This window comes from Melanotaenia boesemani, chromosome 18, assembly GCF_017639745.1.
Source record: "Melanotaenia boesemani isolate fMelBoe1 chromosome 18, fMelBoe1.pri, whole genome shotgun sequence".
Taxonomy (NCBI): domain Eukaryota; kingdom Metazoa; phylum Chordata; class Actinopteri; order Atheriniformes; family Melanotaeniidae; genus Melanotaenia; species Melanotaenia boesemani.
Window position 1 is genome coordinate 20,598,046 of NC_055699.1, and position 23,941 is coordinate 20,621,986.

General features: G+C 37.5%; 1 protein-coding gene across 2 annotated transcripts; it reads left to right on the top strand.

The window, feature by feature from the left end:
- Positions 1–912: 912 nt before the first annotated feature.
- LOC121628947 (very-long-chain enoyl-CoA reductase) lies at positions 913–16,414 on the top strand. 2 transcript variants are annotated; one of them, XM_041968372.1, is made up of 13 exons: positions 913–985; positions 4,532–4,582; positions 4,717–4,768; positions 7,316–7,360; positions 11,051–11,154; positions 11,243–11,358; positions 11,926–12,031; positions 13,920–13,992; positions 14,563–14,606; positions 14,672–14,729; positions 15,010–15,098; positions 15,187–15,232; positions 15,355–16,414. In XM_041968372.1, exons 1-13 carry the CDS (start codon positions 962–964, stop codon positions 15,480–15,482), a joined length of 936 nt encoding a protein of 311 aa, XP_041824306.1. In that variant the 5' UTR covers positions 913–961; the 3' UTR covers positions 15,483–16,414. The 2 variants fall into 2 exon arrangements, with proteins under 2 accessions (XP_041824306.1, XP_041824307.1); XM_041968373.1 differs by having other exon boundaries at positions 15,187–15,243; positions 15,355–15,481.
- Positions 16,415–23,941: the final 7,527 nt, after the last annotated feature.

A 23,941-nucleotide genomic window follows, 5' to 3' on the forward strand; every position in this document is an offset into this window, starting at 1 on the left:
AATTATTATTATTGCAGTTTACTTCTTATTACTGTGGGAGATTGCAATCATCCAATCCACCAAGCATTCAACAGCAGGACAGCAGCAGGAGAACATTGCAGGAGATTTTGGTGGGTGCTGTTGCTCATTCCACAGACTCACAATCCTTATGAGTTATACCCTGTCATAAAGGTGACTAATCAGGCTTTCCAACCATGTATAACACTAACTGGCATTATTAAAGGGGAAAAATAATCAAACAATTACAAAATTCCTTACTTTTTATGCAAGTTTACATATTGTAACCCAGAAAGAACTAGTAGTAATGACTTCAGAATATACAGTATGAGGACCACCTCAGTCTGGACTTAGTCCTTCTGTAGTTACTTGTGTTGACAAAACACTGCAGCTTAAAATCAATGTGTTTCAAGCCATAACAAGACATTTGTTGGATTTTACTTCTTTAAATTGTATTTATGTTGATTATGTATCTTTTTTTATTTAAGTATATTGTTGTTTACTGTTTGTGCACTCTTTAAATGGGTTGATGTTTTCTTTCTTGGCTGCTTTTATGTTGCACCTTTGGCATTCTTGCACATCTCACTGCTCTTTAGCAGCCTTGATCTGTGGCAGGTCTCTACCTGAGCCAAGTTGGCTAATGCCAAGACCTTTAACTAAGAATAAAAAAATAAATAAAAAGACACAGAAGTGCAAAGTGCAGAAGAGCAGGGGGAAGCAGCAGAAAGTAATGGTTAGAGTATGTGCAGGGCTTCTGGAGTGCCCCTGATCCTGTGTCCCAACATCCCATGAAAACAGAAAGAGAGAGAGCGAGGAAGGGGAGAGCAGTGAAGAGAATAAGGGTCAGTCCAGGAATTGGGCTGGAAAGGAGAGGAGCTATTTCTGTGTATGTGAGGAATGGTTTTATGTGATGGTTTCAGTCCTTTTTTTAGTACCTAGAAGCAATAATTTACAGGCCACCAGAATGAGCCGGACCACTTTCTTTGAGGTAAGTCAAAGCATCGTGTTACTCTCAGCTGGTTATCTGAGATTTTAACTGACACTTACTGATATAAAATTAGATTATTTCAATTATACCATTTCACAAGCCTTTAGTTTAGACTAATATTTGGATATACAATGTTAGGTAAACTTCATGAAACCCTTAATAAGGTTGAATTATTAATTTGTTTTCCCTCTGTATTTTTAAATGTCAGGCAAGTGTACAAAGTCAGAGTTGCTATGCCAGATAAGCTCAGAGCTGCAGCCTTTCTTCTGATTTCTCTCTTGACTTCGGCTTCATTTCACAGGCTCTGATGAGCACTAATGAAGACGTAGCCGTGTAATTTGCTGTAAGTGCAGCAGGCCTATGAGCTGTAGCTAATTACAGCTGGCTCTGGGATGTGTGCCATGCCCTTAGTAGCTGTTACAGCAAAACTGTAAGCAAATTAGACTGTTCTTGTGACAAACCTGCACTTATTATGACTACAAATATGTGTATACAATAAAGAAGATGAAAAATGTAACTTGTCTTAAAAAAAGAAAAAAAATTATTCAATTAGAACGTCCCTGCTTTCCATTGTCTCAGTGTTAAGCTAACCTAACAAATTTACTAACTATCACTCATAATGCAGGAATAAATGTGAAAGTAATTCTTCATATGACTTTAATGAAAGAAATCAGGACAATTCCCAAAGTGACATACATTTCCTAAATCCCTCCTGTGAATGTGCAACCGATTTCTAGGAGCTTTGTTTGAAATTTGATATTAAATAAACCAGTCAAATGTGACATTAAATTCTAAGAATCTTTAAGAAAAAATTAACTCATTAAACTTTTCCTGCAACTTAAAGTGCTTTCTGAAAACTATGTGTAGCTTTTTTATCACCATTAGCTCCATCTTTGCTAGCAGTTACCTTATCTGTTAGCTAAGATAACAGATTGGTTAGCTAACCTAACAGATATTAAGCTAATTTTTGAGATGCCTTCAGTGGTTCTCAAACTTTTTTTCAGCAATGTACACCCTATAAAATATTTTTTTCAACCAAATACCCCCTCAAGATTAGCACATTTTAACTTTTCATAAATGCACAACAGATTTCTAGGGCTTTGTTTGAAATTTAGCAATAAATAAGCCAGTCAAATCTGACATTAACAACTAACAATCTTAGATTTAGAAAATTAACCCATTAAACTTTTCCTACAACTCCAAGTGTATTGTGTAAAATCTGGATAGCTTTTAGCACAGTTAGCTGCATCTTTGCTGACAGATATTTTCTATCTCTTACTTTAGTAACAGAAACCTTAGCATCTGTTAGCTAAGCTAACAGTTGGCTTACTAAGTTAACACATACTAAGCTAAACAAACAGTTAGCTAATCTAAGAGATACTAAGGTATCTTAAGCTATTTAAGAAATATACTCCATGTGGGATAAACTTTAGGCTAAGTAATTTTTCTCAACCTGTTTTGAGCCAGTGCCCCTCTGTCCATTATTCAGGTCTCCTACTGCCCCCACTATTAAAATAAGCTAGACTAAGGTTAGGTAATGCCAAGTTCTTAATGCTTGATTCCAGTTGTTTACTCAGATCTGATTTATTTTATTATTGTTTTTTTTTATGTTTGTTCGCATTACAGTTTAAATATGAACTCCATAAAACTCTAGTGTGAATGGTGTATGACCATGAAGCGACCTACATGTACAGAAGACATGATGACAGACGTGCGCATCAGTTTTGCAGTTGTGGAATCACAGCTGACTAAATAATGATATAATAAAGTTTTGTCCGTTGTTTACATTCATCTGGCTGTGTCCCACCTCCTCTGGTGCAGATTGGGATGTCTGTCTCTCTTCACTGATATAAAAGTGGGATGACATGTGACATGATCGTTCAGGTTTAAATAACTTTGAAAAAAAAACTGACATGGATCTCATTTAGTACCACATATAAAGGTTGTCTGGAACTAATTTGAAAAAATCGGATATGTGCAATTCAGGGTGTAAAAAACAAAAATCTGATTTCGGTCACGTATGATAATAAGAGTCGGCTTTGTCTGCAATGTGAACATATATTTCCCTGAATATTACCTAATGTTGATTATTCTGTTATAGCATATAAATTACTGCAGTGAAACTAAAACTATGTGAGTAGAAGTTACATGCAACACTTAGCAATTTGAAACTTATAAATATGTCTTTTCAACAAACAGTATGACAAAGCATCCAATAAAAACCAGTGATGCTGCTACACGCTAATCACACTAAGTTAGTGTGAACTCTGTCTTTGATGGATTTTTTTATGTTTTTTTCACTGCAGTTTATATAAAGTCAATTTCAACCGTAGTGTGTCATCATATCCAACTAGCTGAAAGCGCCTGGAAAATGTTTGCAGAGACGGACTAGTAACGAGAAAAAGAATGCTGTTTCAGCAAGCATTTTGAACAGGAGCTGAAGAAATACAAGGACATCACTGAGGAATTGGGTCGGTCATCCAAAGCACCAAACCCAGAAGGTCAGAGTGAGCTCAGGCAGGTGAAACCCCAGGTGGGGAACCTCAACGGGCTGGAAAATTTAAAGAAATGGTTAAAAAACAAGATCAGATCTAACCAAGCATTGAAATCTGAAACTGATATCTCAGGAGGAGACAATACAAGATCTGGAGTGGAAGGTGGCTAATATATGCAGCTAATAAGCTTCAGTGTGTACAGTATATAGTAATGACCCTGCGGTTCAACTCAGCCATAACATTCATCAGCTTTCACTTTAAGTAGAGTGGAGCCGTGGTTACGAGACAACCCTTGCTGACTTCACAAATCATTTCACAAAAGAGGGAGTTGGAAGGTTTACAAGGGCACAGTACTTCACAACACATGGCCAATACCCTGCCTCTTTTTTAACATGGAAATACATCAACATGCACTGGCAGACACTTCAGTATGTGACAAGATCAACTTCAGTATTGTTATGAAGAAGACAAAAGGGAGTAGCTGAGCATTTTGCCTTGCTGTACAGGCAAACTGAGTTGATCTGGATGTAGTGAATGTCTTAAGTGCATATTCTGTTATGCAAACAGCAGATGATGTGGCTCCTCTTCATCTTCATTCTCTCTTTCTTGACTGTGCACTCAGCAAATCTTTAGGTATCCATTAGTGGGGTATTACACTGTCCAGTAAAGGAACCAATTTAGCTGGGACAGCTCTGCTGAGCAGCACAGTATGGAGTGCTTTCAGGGCAGATTGTGGGTCTGCCCAACACCCTCCTTGCATATGCCATACATCACCACTGACATGGTCTAATTAAAATGGAAAAAATGTGCAAGAGAGCAACACAACTCTCATTCTAACAGACTCGAGCATCCTCACTCTCCATAAGCAAACAAGTAGTTGAATCATGTGGCTTGTTGTGAAGCAGCAAACTGAATTGACATGTATACATGAAGTAACAATAATATTCTGTCTAAGCAAGATGTGTGTTGCTGGGCTATTATGAAACCTTGATTAGCAAAGTACAGATATTTGACCTGTTGTGTGATATGTGGTTCTTCTTTTCCTCTACAGGTGGTGATCTTTGATGCCAAGACAAGGGAGCAGCTTTGTTTTTTAGATAAGGTATACTCACAGAATTTTACATGAAGCCCTAAAGGGTTGAAAAGTGTTGAGCTGCACAGCATGACTCTGAAGTAAAACCCCTGAAGTTTGTGGTCATCACAAAGTTTCTTACTGTATGTTTGTGTTTCATTCAGGTGGATCCTCACTCAACAATAGGAGACATAAAGAACCTCCTTTACAAATCATGTGAGTGCTTTCCAGTCATTAATATAGTCCCACACTGTGCTGCAGTTTGTTCAGTCTTTTCCAAATTCCTGAGTCTAAACTGAAGTATTGTATTACACTCTTCTGATTCTCATGTGTAATAATTGAAAACGATTAACATTCAATGATTTTGGATTAATAGCATAGTTATGAGAAAGTTTACATTTTTTGAGTTCACATTTACGCACCAGAGCATTAAAAATGAATAAATAAATCAAATCAGCTGCTTGCTGTTGAAGTAGATAAAACACAACCTGCGATGTAAGATGCGGTACATGAAAAGCTTATTCTATTGAACAAAAAACTAAAATTAAAAGCAGAAACTTAAGGTCTTGCATATATGGATAGAAAATCAACTTATTATCATTGTGTGTGTGTGTGTGTGTGTGTGTGTGTGTGTGTGTGTGTGTGTGTGTGTGTGTGTGGGTGTGTGTGTGTGTGTGTGTGTGTGTGTGTGTGTAATGCTGTGTAAAGCTGTGTAGACCATTTTGTGCATAACTTGAAAATGTATATTTAAATGCAAATCCAAATATCTAGAAATTCAGCACACAAAAAGCACACAATAAATTTACACATGCACAAATTCACAAACATTAAACTTCTACACACAAATTTTACCTTCAGCCTCACAAATCTAATACGTTCATGTCAAAAAGGCAACAAATTGTTACACAAAAATTTGTTTAGAAACCATGTATTAAACACACATTGATAAGAGTCCATTTTTTTCCATATACAGCTTCTCACAGATCCCATTTTATTTTTGCCTAAAATGGGTTTTAACGGATAAAAGACTTGTTGTGGGCCAACTATTTTACTGGACTACTGAACCTTCTCTTATGTAAAAGGAGTGTTTTGGTTGCAGTATCATCTGCTACTGGAGTACAGTATGGCTTCAAAGGTAAATTGAATTCATGGTTGGTCTATAATCAGTTGTCATGTCCCATCCACAATGCCAATGGATTAAGCATGTTCAACCAGTTGTGGGCAGTATCATAAATATGTGGGACAATCAGAGCTGTGAGCTGTTCTTGGTTGTGTTGATGGTGCCGATGGTGCATTAGCTTTGCTCTGCTGTGGAAACTTGACAGTGTAAATATCTGCTTTGTAATGGAATAAAATTAGGTGAAATGTTGTATTGTGAAGATTTTCACCTATTTCTTAGCTATGTATCTGTTCTAGTGCTTTTTCCTCTTTGTTATAAACTGTGTTTTTGTCAGTCAAAGTTGGGTCCTTCCATCTCGAGCTAACTTACAGCAATTTCTGTCTGTTGAAAAAATGTCACATGGTTAAGGGAGCACATTGCTGATGTGTGGTGAACATATAAAATGCCTCTTACTGCTTCCATAGGAATTCAGAGGGTAAGAAGCAGCCAGGTGCTGCTAATAAAATGTGCTTATTTGTCAGTAAAGTGATAAAAATAAGTCTGTCAGTTTTCTGCTCTGCAGCTTTCATGTACATGTGTTAACACAATGTGAAAAACAGACCAAGTGTAACTACCTGTAAATCTGGGAAAGGTTATAGGATATTTTTTAATTATTCAATTCCTTCAATCAACAATGAGAAAGATTATTCAGTGGAAAATATTCCAGACAGCTGCTGATCGTCCCAGGAAATTCAGCTCAAGATCAGACCATGCAATGCTCAGAGAAACTCCAACAAACTCCAGAGCTACATCTCAGACTCTCCAGGCCTCAGTTAGCATGTTAAATGTTAAAGTTCATGACAGTACAATTAGAAAAAGAATGAACAAGCATGGATAGCTTGTTTGAGAGGGTTACAGGTTTGTGAAGCTGCATATGAACAATCCACAAGACTTCTGGTACTGTCTTTGGACACCTTGCAGCCATTGAGTGAACCACGAACTTCTCTGGATAATAAATTTTTCCAGAGTTAATGCGAGTCCATCTGTCTGACAGTTAAAGCTTGGCTGAACAGGATGACTGGAAAAAGAAAAGAATCAAGGTGATGACATGATCCAATCAAACTCCAGACCTCAACCTGATTGAAAAGCTGTGGTGGACCTTCAGAGAGCTGTGCCAAAACAAATGGTGCAAACCTCAATTAACTGAGCAACTATGTGAGAGACTCATAACTTAATATAGAAAACCATTATGTTAACTTATTGCTATTAAAGGAGCTTCTGCAAGCTACTGGATCATGGAGGGAACGCAGTTGTCACGCACTGATTCTGGCTTTTAGTTTAGTTTTTTCAATAGATAATTACACAGTTTAAGTAAAGACCAGACCTGGTTTATATATATATATATATATATATATATATATATATATCCTACTGAAATTTGCAGTGTTTTCTGTCATAAGCTTGTCTCAGGTCAGAAATGCTACTAAACGTTTGCCGAGCCCGAGGCTGTCAGCATCCATCAGAGCAATACAGCTAAACATTATTCCATTGTGGTCAATTATAATAGAGCCTGAAGCCAAAAGCTGTGTGTAATACCAGCTCTGACCAACCTGTATGTGTGTGAATGTGTGTTTGTTATATATCTGTGTGTTTGATTTGCTCAGATCCTCACTGGTATCCAGCAAGACAGGCACTGAGACTTGATCCCAGTAAGTAGCCATGTTGTAATTACAGTATCTACTCTATGTACCACACAAGTTTTAAATAACAGCATTAAACTAGAGAATGTGGAACCAAATGTGGTCATTATTTATTATCTCCTACTTTCTTAACTATCTCCAAGTGGCTCAAAGTGACATATTCTGATGATTTATTAGTAGGGTTGAATGCAGAGGAACATCAGAGCCTGCAGTGGGGTCAGATTCAGCTAATGAACAACATTTGATCAGAACAAGAATCTTCAAACAGCTTACAGGTTTTTAGAGTGAAATTCAGAATATCCTTATCAGAGGAGGACAGCTATTTTTAATGAATTTATTCTTTTGTCTGAGCTTCAGACCAGAAGCTGAGAAACTTCACAGCAAGGAACAGCACAATGTAGCTTCATCATTACCAGTCCCACCAAAGCTCCACAACTTTTTTTTGTTATACTAATTTGAAGGTATTTGATGAGGTTTTTGTGTGTCTGTGTTTGTTTTTGTCATGCATGGCTGGTTGTTATCTCATTTTCCACTGATTGAGAGAAGAATGACTGCAGTAGATAAGCTAAGGATGTCATGAGAATCATCCATTGTACAAAAACAAAACAAAAAATTTAATGTCCACAATATCTGGGATCCAGCTTCTTTCTCCAAAGTTCTCTCCACAGGCGGTACCAGATTTTTGTCTTAATGAATTGTGTTGCCGTTGCTTACTTTTGATCCACAGCTTGCTTTTTTGTCATAGGTAGTGCCTCTAGCATATTCGTCTGCAAGTGACATCTGACTCGAGTGCCCTCTAGCTTTTTAAATTTTAGGGCCCATTTGCTCTAGGAGAATCTGGGACACTTGGTTTAATGGGGTGGAGAATGTCAAGAGGTGTTGCATCCTCATTTGGTTTGGTTTGCTTTCACACTGCACTTTACTCACACAGTTACAACAGCTGCTCACTAAGGCTGGTATAGCCCAAAACAACTACTGACCAATAAGAGAAAAGCAGGAGAAAGAAGAAAACTTGGCTCATTGATTGGTCAGGAATGAAAATGGAATTCCTTCCACCGCAGCAGGGTTCATCCACCACGAGCGAACAATGAAACATTAAGTTTCTGCAGTCTTGTGGTTTCTCTTTCGTCTGTTTGCTCTCAGACTGTCAGTGAAGTACACCAGGGTTCACTTGGTGGTGAACCCAGACCCATGGTTTTCAGGCAGACTTGGTCTGCACCAGAGTGCGGATGAGCTTTCACTCTACTTCAAATTATTATTTTATTATTCATTGTTTAGGATCCCCATTAGCTACAGCATGGCTGCAGCTATTCTTCATGGTCTGCTAGCATATTAAAATAACACAGTTCCTAAAATAACAAACAAAAAAGCTAACCCAAGAGGCTTGAACAGATGAAGAAAAAAAAAAAAAACTGGTTTCAGTTCCCAGCCCTTCACACAATCAGTCTCAGCTGGCTGTTTGTTTAATTGATTTTTATTATGATGCTCTATAATTATCATTCATACTGATTTAAAAGATGTTGCTTAGTTAATAGTTTGAATTTTATTTGGCTGTTTCTTTGGGTGATGTGCTTAGGGAATAAGTTCCACTCTTACATGGCTCTGTACACAGCAGTTATTTTACCAGCATTAGACGTGCCTGTTGGCAGTGAAAAATATCCTCCAGCCGCATGTCTGGTGATGTATTATTCATAATCATAGCTGTAACATAGTTCTTGGTATAATGCATTAGGACATTTTGTCATAGACATGTTTCTAATAAATAACAGTAATGATTAAGGTAGTTTGTTACTAATCCCAAGCCATGGCAGATTCTCATGCATATTAGCAACACTTGTCATTCAGTTACAGCCAAGAACAATGCATGCAGCGCCGTTTTGTACTTTCTGTAGTTTTGCAGTCATATTTGCAGTTGCATTTTACCATACTGCTGGGCAATAATCAATATTTGACACGATTAATGCTTGAATTACTAATTTAGTTGCTTCTGGAGTTAAACAAGTTCTGTGTCTTCTTATGACAGAAATACCATTTTCCATTTTATTATTTATGTGTGGTTTTCATTAAAATTTTCCATCAATGACTATTCCAAGCAGCTTGGTCTCTTGCACCTGCTTCATGCTGCCTTGTTTTACTTTAAGGTTTAACGGTGGATTATTCCTAATGTTAAAGTCCACCACATATCATGCAGTTAGATTTTGATGCATTTGTAACAGCACCAACCATTTTCTTATCAGTTTCCCCGAGCCTGTCATCAGTCATTTGACTTAAAGCTGTAGCGGGGGAGTGCCCCTGTCTAAATGCTTGCTAAGAATCAGTTATTACATCATTGTCTAGAGTATAGCTCATAATTTGTTAATATATTTTACTTTTCATACATCTACATAATACGGATAATATACATATTGGTCCTGTGAATATCTGTTTCCTGTTTGTAGGTAGTGGACATATTTTGGCTTTTTTTCCATCTATCTGTCACTAGCAATAAAGGGTTAGCTGTTCTTTAATTTGTCAACCTTGTTAAAAAAAATATATGCATTGAAATAATTTGCTATATCATTTGGTTTTGTTAGGAAGTTTCCATCTACTTCTAAGAATGATGGTGCATCCTGAGTGTTTCTGCCCTGTAGGTTGTTCAGTATGTTCCAAACTTTTTGGTCATCATTATTAATATTATTAATTCTTTTTTGATAATTGAATTTATTTTAAAGTCTATTCAACTTAGTAACATGGTTTCTTACTTTGCAGTATATGATCCAGTTGACCCTGTAGTTATCTTTGCAGTTCTTTTTAGTTTGGTCCCTTTGTTTCATTTATTCTTTAGTCTCATTATCCAGCCAGAGTGAGTAAATATTTTTAATTGTAAACTTCTTGAGAGACGCATGCTTATCAGTTACATGCACAATGATTGAGTGGCTGTTTTTATAACCACTTTGTGTTCATGTGTCAAAAAAGAAAGAATTTCTTTGCTACTGAATCCTATTCAGAGGACACAGGTTTGTTTGCAAAATGCTTCTGTAGTTGTAGTATTTATGAGATACTTGATACCATGAAGTTAAACAAAAAACAGTTTGTGTACACCCTAAAGATCTAAAATTAAACATAACATCTGGCACTTTCATTTAGTATCCATTTTATCATTATTTTAATAATGATTTTATGAATCTCAATAACTCAAATAACAGACAAAAATAGCAGGAAAATATATTTTGTCCTGTGTTTCAAGTGGTAAATATAATATTAACGGGAAATTATGTTACTAGTTGAAGAATTGTACTTTAGTTTAACCACTGAAGGTTGACTATTGGATGCACATTATTGTTTCATTCATTTAGACTATGCATGACTTTGAGGTCCACCTCACTGCTATAAATGACACAGATTAAATGTAGTCAGGCGCTATTTGGGTCAGTTACTCCGGAGGATACTCTAAAAATGCCGTCCAATTAGTGCAGCATATTATCTGTGGCTGCAGCATCATGAATTTTCAGGATAGAAGAAAAGCTGAAACTCTTCTGAAAACCACAATGCTGACTGCTTGTTAGGTTTATTTGTACTTAACTCATGACACTGTGCATATTATTGTCAATTTGACCCATCCTAATCTAGCCAGCATTCTCTTCTGGTAGTAAAAGTATCATACATTTATCAGTTTTGTTAATTTGCTTTTATGAGGAGGGGTGCTGTTTTATTTTTCAGAAGGAAAACCCCTCAGAGATGATGAGATCCTGCAGAGTCTACCTGTTGGCACCACCGCTACCATGTATTTTAAAGATCTCGGCCCACAGTTAGGTTGGACTACGGTGAAAAGACCGACCTTCAACATGGCTTAAATATTCTGAACTGGTTTTTTATATAATTAAGGCTGCAATGTGTTTCTTTTCTTTTCAGGTGTTTTTTGCAGAGTACATTGGGCCCCTTCTCACCTATTTCCTCTTCTATTTCCGAGTGCCGTACATTTACTCTCACAGATATGCCTTCACCTCCAGCCCCCATCCTGTTGTCTCGTAAGTTAAAATGAAACATCAGCTGCAGCACAAGTTATGACAATCCACAAGCTCATGACAGGCTTTCAAGTTGTTAACTGCCTGCAAAGCATTTCACGCTAAGTGTGTGCTTACTGAGCATGAGATTGATTTATTGTCTAGATGAATAATGTTGCTCTGGGAGTAATCCCTCACTATATATAGAATTACATATATTTTGCAAGACTGTCAGTCAAATAAAATCAGAGTAAGAAGTTGTATTATCTCATGCCAGGTCACCATCCTTAATGTGTAGATGTTCTTTGAAAAAATTTCCTTAATAAACGTGATAAGATTCTTTGGAAAATTGCTTTTTGTTGTATTGTGTTGCTGCTGATTGTTCAGCAACTGTCTTTGTTATATGAATAAAATAAAGACATGCTGCTGCACTGACATGGTTTGACTCAGCAGTCAGATCACGTTTAAGCTTAATCTTCTATTTCAAAGTTAAAGCTGCTGCAGAAATATTCTTGAGAGTTTGGACACGACTATTGGAGGCTCGAGAATAATCCAGTTACAGCTCTGATTTTATTCCTTCTCCTCTTTCAGACTGGCCTGTGTCTGTCATACTTTCCACTATGTGAAGAGGTTGATAGAGACTATCTTTGTGCATCGTTTCTCTCATGGAACTATGCCTCTCAGAACAATTGTCAAGGTGAGGATACGACTGCCTTCTGAAGAAAAAAAATATTTATGATAGGAATTTTCACAATGCATGGCCTCCTAATATTTCTTCAATGGTTGATGTTTTAAAGTATTTAGCTATTTATAGGTATAAGTATACAGCATGAGCCACTGCCACATTGCTCTTCCCTAGATGGAGCTTTGCCACAAAAAAACAATGATGCAATAAAGAAATATAAAACTAAATCTTGCTGTTAGTTTGGTCTAAAAGACCACAGTGAAGAGAGAGCACAGAACTGCATCTTTATAAGCAGCGTTAATTCCTATCCATATGCACGCAGGTATTTTGATTAACACAGAATTCTTCAGTGTTTGTTCTTTTCATTTACATGCAAACACAGTTTTCAGGGACTGGAAATGAACTTTGAGGAAAACGACTTCTAGGAGGAAGATTTTTGGATAATCCGACTCACTCATTTTGTGGCTCAGTGTTAGATTGTGTGCTGTCATTTGTATGTTTAGCAACCTAATATGCACTGCTACGTCCTTTGTTCACACGGCATTGGCAGATATAGCCAGGATTATTCTTGTTCCAATCTTAACAGGACTTTTTACTTGTTTGCATGTAATATACAGTTAGTCACTTACATATTTTGCTATTAGTCGGCATGAAAGATTTTGTTAGAAGCATACTAGCTATTAGTCGTGGCCTACATGTGTCTCACGCCATTTTAATTATCCAGTCCAACTCGGGCTTGGTTTGAAGAAACTAAAGTGTTTATTCCTCAAGTGTCACAAAAAATATGCCAGTCCCAATATCTTTACTGCTAGATGACAAGTTAAATAGGCAAGATATGGTAAGAAAACGGTGAGGCTTCACAGCTAGTATTTTACAAAAAAATATACTCCACTGTTTTACCCCTACACACCTGGCTCTGTTCTTATAGCCGCAGTACACAATTACCAGGGAAAAGAATTAGCTCCTCCTTTACATATTAAATTCAACTAATTCAAATTAAACTTAAATATCTAATGTAACTACTTTTAATTTACTATTCAACATTGTAACAATTAGAATAAAAGACATCCTCCTGAAAGTAGTGCAAACCCAATGAGAAAAATATTAAGATGAGTTTGCCTCACACAGATTGTGCTTTTGCGCTCCATGTCATTTTTTGGATTTGCTGGAATCAGATCATTGATTTAGTCTGCTTCTGAGGCAGGGTTAGATAATCAGCATTTTAATCGTATCTGTTTTTTTTTAACTATTATTATTTATAGTGTAGAGTGTATATAAATTACTATGTGAAAACTATTTTGCAAAATACCCATGCTGTTGTGAACATGCCGCCCTTAATTTATGGCTTGTGTTGTAGCTAATGTTTCTTAAAAATGCATACAGGAAATATATTTTAAAATATTTCAAACAATTAATTGTCCAAGATACAAAAGATGTCATGATAGATTACAAACAGAAATGTTACAGCCTGCTCAAAGTTGCCAGATTTTAGGAATACAACAGCAGGTAAATAAATAGCAGGCTAGTGTGGATAAGTAAGAGGGTGATGAGAAATAACTAATATGTAATCTGGACATTTCATACATCCTGCCCCAGTCGATATAGGTAATAAAGCTTTTTCTTTTTTTCCTTACAGAAGGTCATATATAAAAAAGAAAGAAAAAAAAGGAAAAAAATAAAGACATGCTGCTAGCATCACATATGTTCTCCAAAAATTAATTGTTTTTGGGGTAAAAGTGGTTATTTTATTGTCTTAGTCCAGGAAACGTGGGTTTCATGTAAAACATTGTGAGGATTACTGGTATAAGGAGAAGTATTGGTTTAAACAATCAGTGATTTTGAAATAATTTTGACATTTTTCCTGTTTTTATAATTCAGGATTGTTTGTTTCTTCTTTCAGAATTGTGCCTATTACTGGGGTTTCTCAGCATGGTTGGCCTACCATATCAACCACCCTCTTTATACACCTCCATGTAAGCCTGTACAGACACTTACACACATATTGTTGCTCTCTGTTGTTGTATGGGTCCCTCCTTAATCATGCATTTCAAGCCCCCTACCTATGATCAGAAATATACCCTAGCAACGAAGGAAGGAAGCAGATATTTAGTTGAAATTAGGATCACAACAAAAAATGTCATAACTTTGGTATTTCTGACGACATTTGGGGTTCTTGGATCAGGAATGTCAAACATTTGGTCTGATTTCTCGCTACACTGCCCCAACTGATCACCCTTTTTTTTAATGTTGTATACAAGTGGCAGTGCGTGAGGCAACTACTATAAACACATAGTATTTTCTGTGAGAAGCAAGAATATTTCAGGCCAAATCCCAAATTTTACCAAATTCTTATGTTAACATGGTAATTCTTAATTCTCGTGAAATACCTTTGAACCATTAAACATCATTTTTGTTCTCACACACCTGTTGTACCCCACAACCAGGTGGGCTAAAATCAAGACTGTACACACAAATATATTTTTTGTCTGTTCTGTGTCTTTATTTTCTGCAGTAAATAAATGCCAGACTGTTTCTCTTTACAGCATATGGAGAATTGCAAGTCAACTATGCAGTAGTTCTATTTATGGTACGTATACTGATATACTGTCGATCAACATAAAGTCAGACTCCTGATTTGTTTATTTCTGTTAGATCTGTGAAATGGGAAACTTCTCCATTAATTTGAGTCTGAGTAACATCAGAGTAGATGGTGAGTTGATGAACCTTTTTTATTCTTAACTTACAATAATGATGAAATAATAAAGCTTTGCCCCGTCTGGATTTAATGCAGTAGAAATATACCGATTCCAGCCATTCACTTGTCCTTAGATTATACATTAGTAATGCATTATTTTGGTTTTATCTGTAATAACATTTAAAGTCATGGTCTCCTATGGGTACAGACACTAACTCAAAGAAATATAACACATGTAAGTACTACTGTATATATGCTATACACATTTAATATGTTCTTTCTCTTGTTACTTCAGGATCCAGAGGCAGAAGGTTTCCTGTACCAACTAAGAACCCATTTACATGGTTGTTTTTCTTTGTATCCTGTCCAAATTACACATACGAGGTAATATTTATAGCATTATTTTTACAGCAACTATGAAAAATGATTGTGAATTTACCTCCCTGTCTGCCAAATCTAACTAATCCTGCAGGTTGGAGCTTGGGTGAGCTTTTCCATTATGACCCAGTGTCTGCCAGGTACCTACTGTGTGTGTAACATAATTACATATCATGAAATTTCTTAATCAATCAAGTGAGTATGCACACTGTACAAAGATGGTGGAATACAGGAATCTTCTGTTGTATGTTTTGTCTTGCAGTTGCAGTATACACACTACTGGGGTTCATTCAGATGAGCATCTGGGCCAAAGGCAAACACAAAGCATATGTCAGAGAGTTTAAAGACTATCCTAGAGCGAGGGGGACCATTATCCCACTGATTCTATGACAATGACTAAAGCATGAACTGTTGCAGCATGTAAGGGGACAAGCACTATGCAATCTTGTTTCTTTTTTATGAATAAATTAACTGAAACAGCTAGGAATAGAGCAATAATGTGATGAAGTACTGTATCTGAGCCTATAGAAACTACAGGGAACATTTAATTTTCGGGTTGCTTTTCAGTGGTGGGTTTAACTCTATCATTATAACTATGTAATTTAAGTAATTAGCAGCATTTGAAATCATTCTCAATATTATCTATGCTTTGTTACCATCTGAAGTTTCATTTTTCGTTTTTAATATAACTTGTCTAAAGGCTGGAAGATGTATTTTAGAAACCTATATTCAAACCAGCAAGCAGCTTCCTCCCATTTTCCTGAGAACTTGGCAATTGCTTGTATTCACATGAAGTCGCAGCCACCTCAGCAGTGCTGCGCATCAGGAAGTGGGGGTCACCATAGCTCATTGTAGACCAGAATGTGTGTGAACAGGTTCTTGAGTTTGTATTGTCTTCGGCTTTTCCAATGGATCAAATCATGACACTTATTTAGGTTACTTCAGGGTTTCCCATGAAGGCATAAGAAAAGGGAAAGAAAAATGCTGTCATCATTGTGTTAAAGACAACCACTTTACTTCAGCTGGCCAGGGTCCTTCTCCCTTAGCTTCTGCTGTGTTCTGAAGCTTTTTTATAGAATATGCTTTAAAAAGATGTGTAATGGAATAAATAAACAATCTTGAATAATGCAAATCTCAATGTGACTAACCATACTCAGATACATTGTGTTTAACATAGGAGTGTATAAAAATTAGTTTACTAGAACAAACCTTCATAACAGTATGAATGCTTAATGAAACCCTAATGCACCATGTAAAAAAAAATCTGTCTATCTCTCTATCTATGGTTTGTCCTAGTAGACTAATGTTTCAATGAGTGTACTGAATGGCTCTAACTGAATGACATGCAGATGAGGGAATTCAGCCATTTGATTCTGGTGTATTGGAGCAGGGAAACATCTAAAAGTTGCAGTTTGGACACACTTTTAAAGGTTTGGACACACTTTCACATTAAATGTAAGAGTAAAAGGTGTCCAAACTTTTGACTGGTACTGTAGAATCTAGTCCATAATATAGTTAAACATCCAATTCGGATTTTTTTAACACCAAACACTAGCAACAACACTATAAAAACACCAAAATGTGAACTTACAGGAGCAGAAACAATGCAAGATTTGTCATGAATCCCAACAGCTTTCATTCATTCACACACCAAGAAGTTACAGGCTTCCAAGTTTTTCATGTTGACTTCTTCTTGGCTGTGTGGAAGGTTTCTAAAGCACCTGATCTCGACTCTCATTACAATTAGCAAAAACACCAGTAAAACCAGATTAATGATGAATATAATATCACGTGGAAAATTTAAACAATATCAGCATTTTAAAGTGTAAATAGTTCTATTAATGTCTCCAAATGAAAGTGAGGAACAAACGTCTCGCCTGAAAGAAAGAAGACACTCAGTAACATGTTGACTGTCACCACGTTCACAGACAGGGCCGCCATGAAACTCCCACATTCCTCCTTCATCTCTTGTGTTGGAGGTGAAAAAAGAGAAAATGAACAAACGTTCCTGTCAAATACAGAATTTAGGTTCTTCTTCTTTAATATAATAACTTTAAATATCCAGAAATTTACCATTTAGTTTACCTTCTTAGTAACTAAGATCTTCTGCAAAGTTTAACTGAGATGAAATCAAAAAGACTCTAATAAAATATTGTTCTGTAGAATGAGGCTAATGAATATATCGATTCAATATCAAAATATCAATTTCTGTATGATTTTTCTTACCAATTCAAAGCCGTAGATTCTCTGTTGATGAAAAACAGCACAAATAACCAGCTTCTCATTTTTGGAAGAAAAAATAAAAAAGTTCAGATATGTGGTTTTAGTCTGTCTTCATTCTTCCTGCTTCACCCATGTTAAAGAGAAAGTCGCCTCATTGCAGCATCTTCAGCTAAGTAGGGTGAGTGCTGGGTGATGTTTTATCTTTTATTCTTCACTGTGATTAATCCTCTGAATATTTAGACATGCAATATGAAAGAAGATGTTTTAGTATGCGTTGGTTTTTATTAGTTTTGTCAGGTGTTATTCTGAAATATATATATATTAAAAAAAATCTTAGAAAGAAGTTGCAGAGTGAAAACACTCCTGTGATGGACTGTGTGGTGTGTACTCTGCTTCCCATTCGTACCTGGGACAAGCTTCAGCTCAGGAAAATGTCTGAAAATGTCAGTACTCACAAGTAAATTTGATACTAGCTTCAGTTTGAGTGCTATGTTCAGGAAGATGTTCAGCTATATCCCCCCTGTCTCCAGTCAGACAAAACACATCCTCCACAAATCCACAGCTTTCCTGTCACCCTGCAGCTCAGTCATGCACTTAAACACAGCCTCATCTTCCTCTACACCAGTGTGGCGACGGCAAGTCAATTAAAGTTTGTTTTAACCTAAACTCACAATGCCGTCTGGGGGTTACACGGGGTTCAAATTAAATTATTGACATATTACTTCCAAGCATACCAAAAATGCAATGGCTGGGTTTTAACAAGGAATTACGATCCTGGAAACAAAAGGAGGGTTCTTACATGCAACAAAACAAAGAGTACATAAAAAAAAAAAAAAAAAAAAACCCACACAATAACACCCTTTAAATCAACAAAAACAAAACAAGCTGCATTTCTAAGTGATAGCCAGGTCTAAGCTTACCCATGACTCTTGGGTGGACAGTCACTATACAGGGAGGGACATGTGACCCATCGACTAGGGATGGTGAAACCGAGGCCTCATGAAATATTGAGTCAACTTTGACACAAATACCAGAAATTGTCTCAGTGAAAACATTTGACACGGTCAAAGAGCTCCATCCGCCGGCTCTGATGCATCAGAGGGAAGCATTGACAAGGCTTCCTCACTGCACGTCTGTCATCCCTGTCTCATCTTTGACTGAGTGTTAAATAAAAGATATGTTTTCTACCACAAATGAATATCTTCTTTTGTCGTCCATATAAATGATGAAAAGGGGGGTGTTAGGTAACATTGGTTTAGGTAACAGAATTATGGTGTAAATTAATGTATACCGATCTGTAATGACAGTAGTAGTAAGTGGGTAGAGTTGTCCTCTGGTAGCCTGAGGGTTGCCAGTTCGATCCTCGGCCTGTCAAGCTCATGTCGAGGTGTCCCTGAGCAAGACACCGAACCCCAAATTGCTCCTGATGGGTCGTAGTTAGCGCCTTGCATGGCAGCTTCCGCCATCAGTGTGTGATTGTATGTGTTAATGGGTGAATGTGGTGTGTAATGTAAAGCGCTTTGGGTATTATTCCAGGTACAGTAAAGTGCTATATAAATACAGAACATTTTACATCTGTAGCGGGAACATATGAGGGAAGGGGTGCTTGTCCAACATGGATAGTGATTGTATTAATGATTTTATACAGTATTAAAATGTATTATGAGAAAAACTCTTGTGCAATTTTGTGAAGTGTCAGATTTTTATTTTAAAAAAGTATTTTCTCAATAATGTTAGGCCTCAGTCTGCTCCTATTTTGGTACACTACCTCTCCAACTTTGGAGAAGACAGATGTTGCTGGCATGTGCAAGCACTGTTTAGCCAGCCTGATTAGGTTGGGGTACACAGCTCTTTGTGTTTCCTTCAGTATTTGAGCAGGTCTTCTCCTCTGCAGATAAAGGGTTTGGCTAGATGTTGCTGCAACTCCACCGTGGCATCTGGCATTGCACTCTGAGTGCTAAACAAGAAATAAGTATGTGAAATTTAGCCTATTTTAGGAGGAAATAATGTAGATGTGATTAGAGGCTAATACAAACCAACTGGGCTATCCAGAAGGCTCCACATATATATAACTATATATATATACATAGTTAGGTTTATTTATTAACCTAACTATATATATATATATATATATATATATATATATATATATATATATATATTATGTATATGTATATGTATATGTATAAGTATAATTCTGTGTGAAGATGTGTTTGCTGTCTGTATGTTTGTGGGTGTGTGTAGTATTATATGGGCTCAATATTAAGTCATAAAGATTTTGCAGTTGTAAATGAATGCTTGCACATACTTTCGGTTTGCGTCTGTAAATCAAGCTTGTCACCCTGTAAAAACAATCTGCCTGAAAAATTCAAGTGTGCAAATGTGCAGAAAAGGTGTTTGCGTGGTTGTAAAAAAGATTTGTATTTGTGGGGGAAAAAATAAAGTTCTTTTGCGAAAACCCTGTTCATAGATGCAAAGCACCAAACTGTGTGCGAGCCTCTGAAGTTGCGGTTGCGAATTTTGTCTCTGTCTTTACAATTTTATCTGATTGGATGGTGACAAATCAAACTGTCCAATCAGAGCGCAGATGGCTTCCTGTCCTTCCGCACAGCTGCAGACTCTTAAAGGGGAGTAGAGTTTCAACAATGGACGAAGGCGCGAGTACGTCTGTTACACCGGTGGGTTCTAATTTTAAATATAGCTGGAATAAAAGTTCATATTTTATGTCACAACTTTATTGAAGCATTCAGTTGTTTTAGTGTCGCTCCAACTAAGTTGTCCTTGTGTATCTTCTTAGTTAAGAATTGCGGCCTATATATATTTTTTCTTAAATGAAGATCAGCTTTTCCGGTTTATATTAGCCTCACGATGTGATAGCTGACAAATCAGCAATTACTAACTCCAGTTAGGGATGGTGAAACCGAGGCCTCATGAATCATCGAGCCAACTTTGACCCAAATGCATGAAAATGGCTTAGTGTTCTGAATCATTTGACCATATTAAAGAGCTCCATCTGCTGGCTGTGGGCGTCTGCATCAGAAGGTCAGCGTTGCAGTTGACACCTCACATCTGTCATCCCTATCTCAACTTGGAATACGTATTCAATAAACGATACATATTCTACCATGAGTGAATATTTATTTTCTGTAGTTCATAAATTATAAAGAGGGGTTATTAGGTAAGATTAGTAAAGGTAACAGAATTGTGGTGTAACTTAAGTATACCAATCTGTAATGACAATAGTTACTCACAGCAGGAACATATGAGGGAAGGGTGCTTGTGCAACAGGGATAGTGATTGTGTTAGTGATTTTAGACAGTTGTAGTAAAATTGTTTACTGTTTTATGTGTCTTATTATTTATAATAAATATTGCAAATGTATCTTATCGTCTACCTCATGAGTTTGTTTTTCTTTTTTTTTGCATAGCTGATTGTTGTTGAATGTAGCACACTGCACATTTATGTACATAGATTATTTACTCCAAGTTTTTTTTATGTTATCTTTATTTTCTATCTAGTTTTTTTAATTGTTTATTTATTTTATAATGTTTTCTGGCATTCAGGGTGGACGGCAAAGTAAGATTTTCGTGGTTCAGGGAAACTTGTTTCCTTACTGTGCAAATGACAAACACTTTGAATACTGAATCTTGAAATGTATTATGAGAAAAATGCTTTGGCAACTGTGTGATCTGTCATAATTTTTTATTTAAAAACGTATTTTCTCAATAATGTCAGGCTTCAGTCTGCTCCTCTTCTGGCACACTACCTCTCCAGCTTTGGAGAGGTTGCACCTGAAAGAAACACAATAACAAAATTGTAATTAACCAACTTTAAAATTATTAAAATTCTCTACTGATGATGATCAGAAACCAGCTCGGCTGTCTAAGGTCCTGCAGGTTGTAGTTTTCCTCTGCAGCTGCAGACCGAGACGTTTCCTCGGATGCTTCTGGTTAAAGTTTGATGAATTTTAAAAGTCTGCTTTTTGCATCGCTATTAAAACATTTATATAAGGAGAAGGAAATAAAGCTTACCTGTGATGTTGAAGGCACCGCCCGATCCGTCCTTCTCTCACACTCCGAGCTCCTTCAGCAGTAACCCTGGCAACAGCGTCTCACGCAGACGTTTGTGTCCCAAAATCTCTAAAAGCAAAGTGTGATCCAATATAAACTAATGCTGATGTGATGCTTCCCCTAATTTTGTTGTCAAAATGTAATGTCGCACAATGGCTCCTCTCAAAAACCCGCAATCTCCTCAGCGTTTGTAATCTGTCATTGAGAGATTGATTGAAGACCGGTCCCTTTGAAGATCCCGCGTGCTGCTTAAAACGCGCTGATAAGGTAACGAGGCCTCGTTTGGTCTATCACGTGACTTTTGGCATGCTGAATCAATGACAATGCTCGCAACAGTTCCGTGTCACATGCTCGACACGTGATCGAGCAGATTGGCTCGAGCATAACATCCCTACCCACCGGCGTAACAGACGTACTCGCGCCTTCGTCCATTGTTGAAACTCTACTCCCCTTTAAGAGTCTGCAGCTGTGCGGAAGGACAGGAAGCCATCTGCGCTCTGATTGGACAGTTTGATTTGTCACCATCCAATCAGATAGAAGTGTAAAGACAGAGACAAAATTCGCAACCCCAACTTCAGAGGCTCGCACGCAGTTTGGTGCTTTGCATCTATGAACAGGGTTTTCGCAAAAGAACTTTATTTTTTCCCCCACAAATACAAATCCTTTTTACAACCACGCAAACACCTTTTCTGCACATTTGCACACTTGAATTTTTCAGGCAGATTGTTTTTACAGGGTGACAAGCTTGATTTACAGACGCAAACCGAAATTATGTTCAAGCATTCATTTACAACTGCAAAATCTTTATGACTTAATATTGAGCCCATAGTATTACTCCTTCGTGTTTGTCACTAAGTGTGTCTCTATAAATGTATGTAAGCTAAATTGGATCCAATATGAGCTAATGCTGATGTGATGCTTTCCCTAAATCTGTTTTCAAAATGTAATGTTGTACAATCGCTGGCAGAATCTCCTCTTCTCAAAAACCCACGATCTCTTAAGAGTTTGGAACCCCTTTTAAATTATGGAGAGGTTGACATGCCCCGCCCCTTCGAAACTCCTGTGTGCTGCTCGACACACACTGATGACGTAACAAGGCCTTTGTTGGTACGGTCAAGTGACTTTTGGCATGCTGAATCAATATTTAGAAACGCTCATGACACTCCGGTGCTCAACATGTCTTAGAGCAGATCAGCTTGAGCATAAGATCCCTACCATCGGCCGCCGGACCAGGAATAGTGCAAACGGAGTCCTGTAGAATGTGTGAAACTTGACAAAGGACAAAACAGAATGAGAATGAGCAGCAGACACGGGACACTGCAGGAGGAGGTGAAATCAGTCGATCAGCTGTTAAAATCACCTGCAAAAGTGACTCCACTCGCCACAGACGACTCCAGCCTGACCAAAATGATCAGCAGTCCACCAGGCTGCAAATGAGTTAGAGCCAGCCTGAGCATCTGAAGATGGCCAAAATCTGGCAGGGGAAAGAAAAGGGTATTCTATTCTATTCTATTCTATTCCATAGTCATTTGGCTAGTTATCCAAAGTGACTTGCATTTGAGAATAAGAACAAAACAAGCTAGAAATCAAACAAAATCAATGGACAACATTACAGCCCTGATTTAGCTCCATACAGCTCCCCAAACAACTCAGATCATGAAAATCCCTGAGAAATTGTTCTTGGCTTGTCTTAATTGCAAGTGAACACCTTTCAGGACCCATCACAGCTGGTCTTAGGGTTGAAGATGCCATCATTTACCTGTTTCAGAGAGCCCACTCTCATCTGGACAAATCAGGCAGCATAATGAGAATTATTGTTTCTTTTATTTCAGATGTGTTTTCAACACAAATCAACCTGTCCTGAGAAGTTCAATTCCAGTTCACCACCAACTGGATTTAAGACCACCTAACAAACAAAACACAGTTTGTGAGACTGAAAGGTTTCGTGTCTGAGATGGTGGTCAGCAGCACAGGAGCATCACAAGGGACTGTACTCCCACCATTTCTCTTCACACTGTACACCTCAGACTGCCACTACAACTCTAAAGGTGGATTTTTGGTTGTGCAGTGTTTGCATCTGCGTAACTACCCTAGGCTCGGTGTAGCTCCACAGAGGCTGGATGCGCACCTCTTTCAGACCTGACGTGCAGCCCTGCTTCGCAGACGGTTACGCGGAAGTACTCCCTTGTGATTGGTCAGTTTGGAATCACGTGTTGCCGGATATTTGGATCTTCTTGCTGAATGTGTGTGGTAACCTACGTTTTTAAAAACAATAACCAGTGGATCAAGTTTATGAAAAGGCTATTCGAATTATTCCTTTGTTATCTTCCACAAGACACTGAACCATACTGGACACCATTGTTGTTTTTAAATAGAAAATATCTACTGAACTGAGGTGAACCATCAAAAGAACTCCAACCTGGTGAGTTTACCGGCCGAAACCACCCCTACTGCCACCTTCAGATTAGGAGGCAAAACTGCAACACAACTCCAAAACTACGTGTACCCCCTACGCTTGAGTGCGAAAGCAAACTCACCAGCGTCAGCTACGCCGTA

Coding starts and splice junctions, on each gene's coding strand:
- LOC121628947 (XM_041968372.1), top strand. CDS start 962: ATGAGCCGGACCACTTTCTTTGAG. Junction 986..4,531: donor GCCGGACCACTTTCTTTGAG/GTAAGTCAAAGC, acceptor TTTCCTCTACAG/GTGGTGATCTTTGATGCCAA. Junction 13,993..14,562: donor CCCTCTTTATACACCTCCAT/GTAAGCCTGTAC, acceptor TTCTCTTTACAG/CATATGGAGAATTGCAAGTC.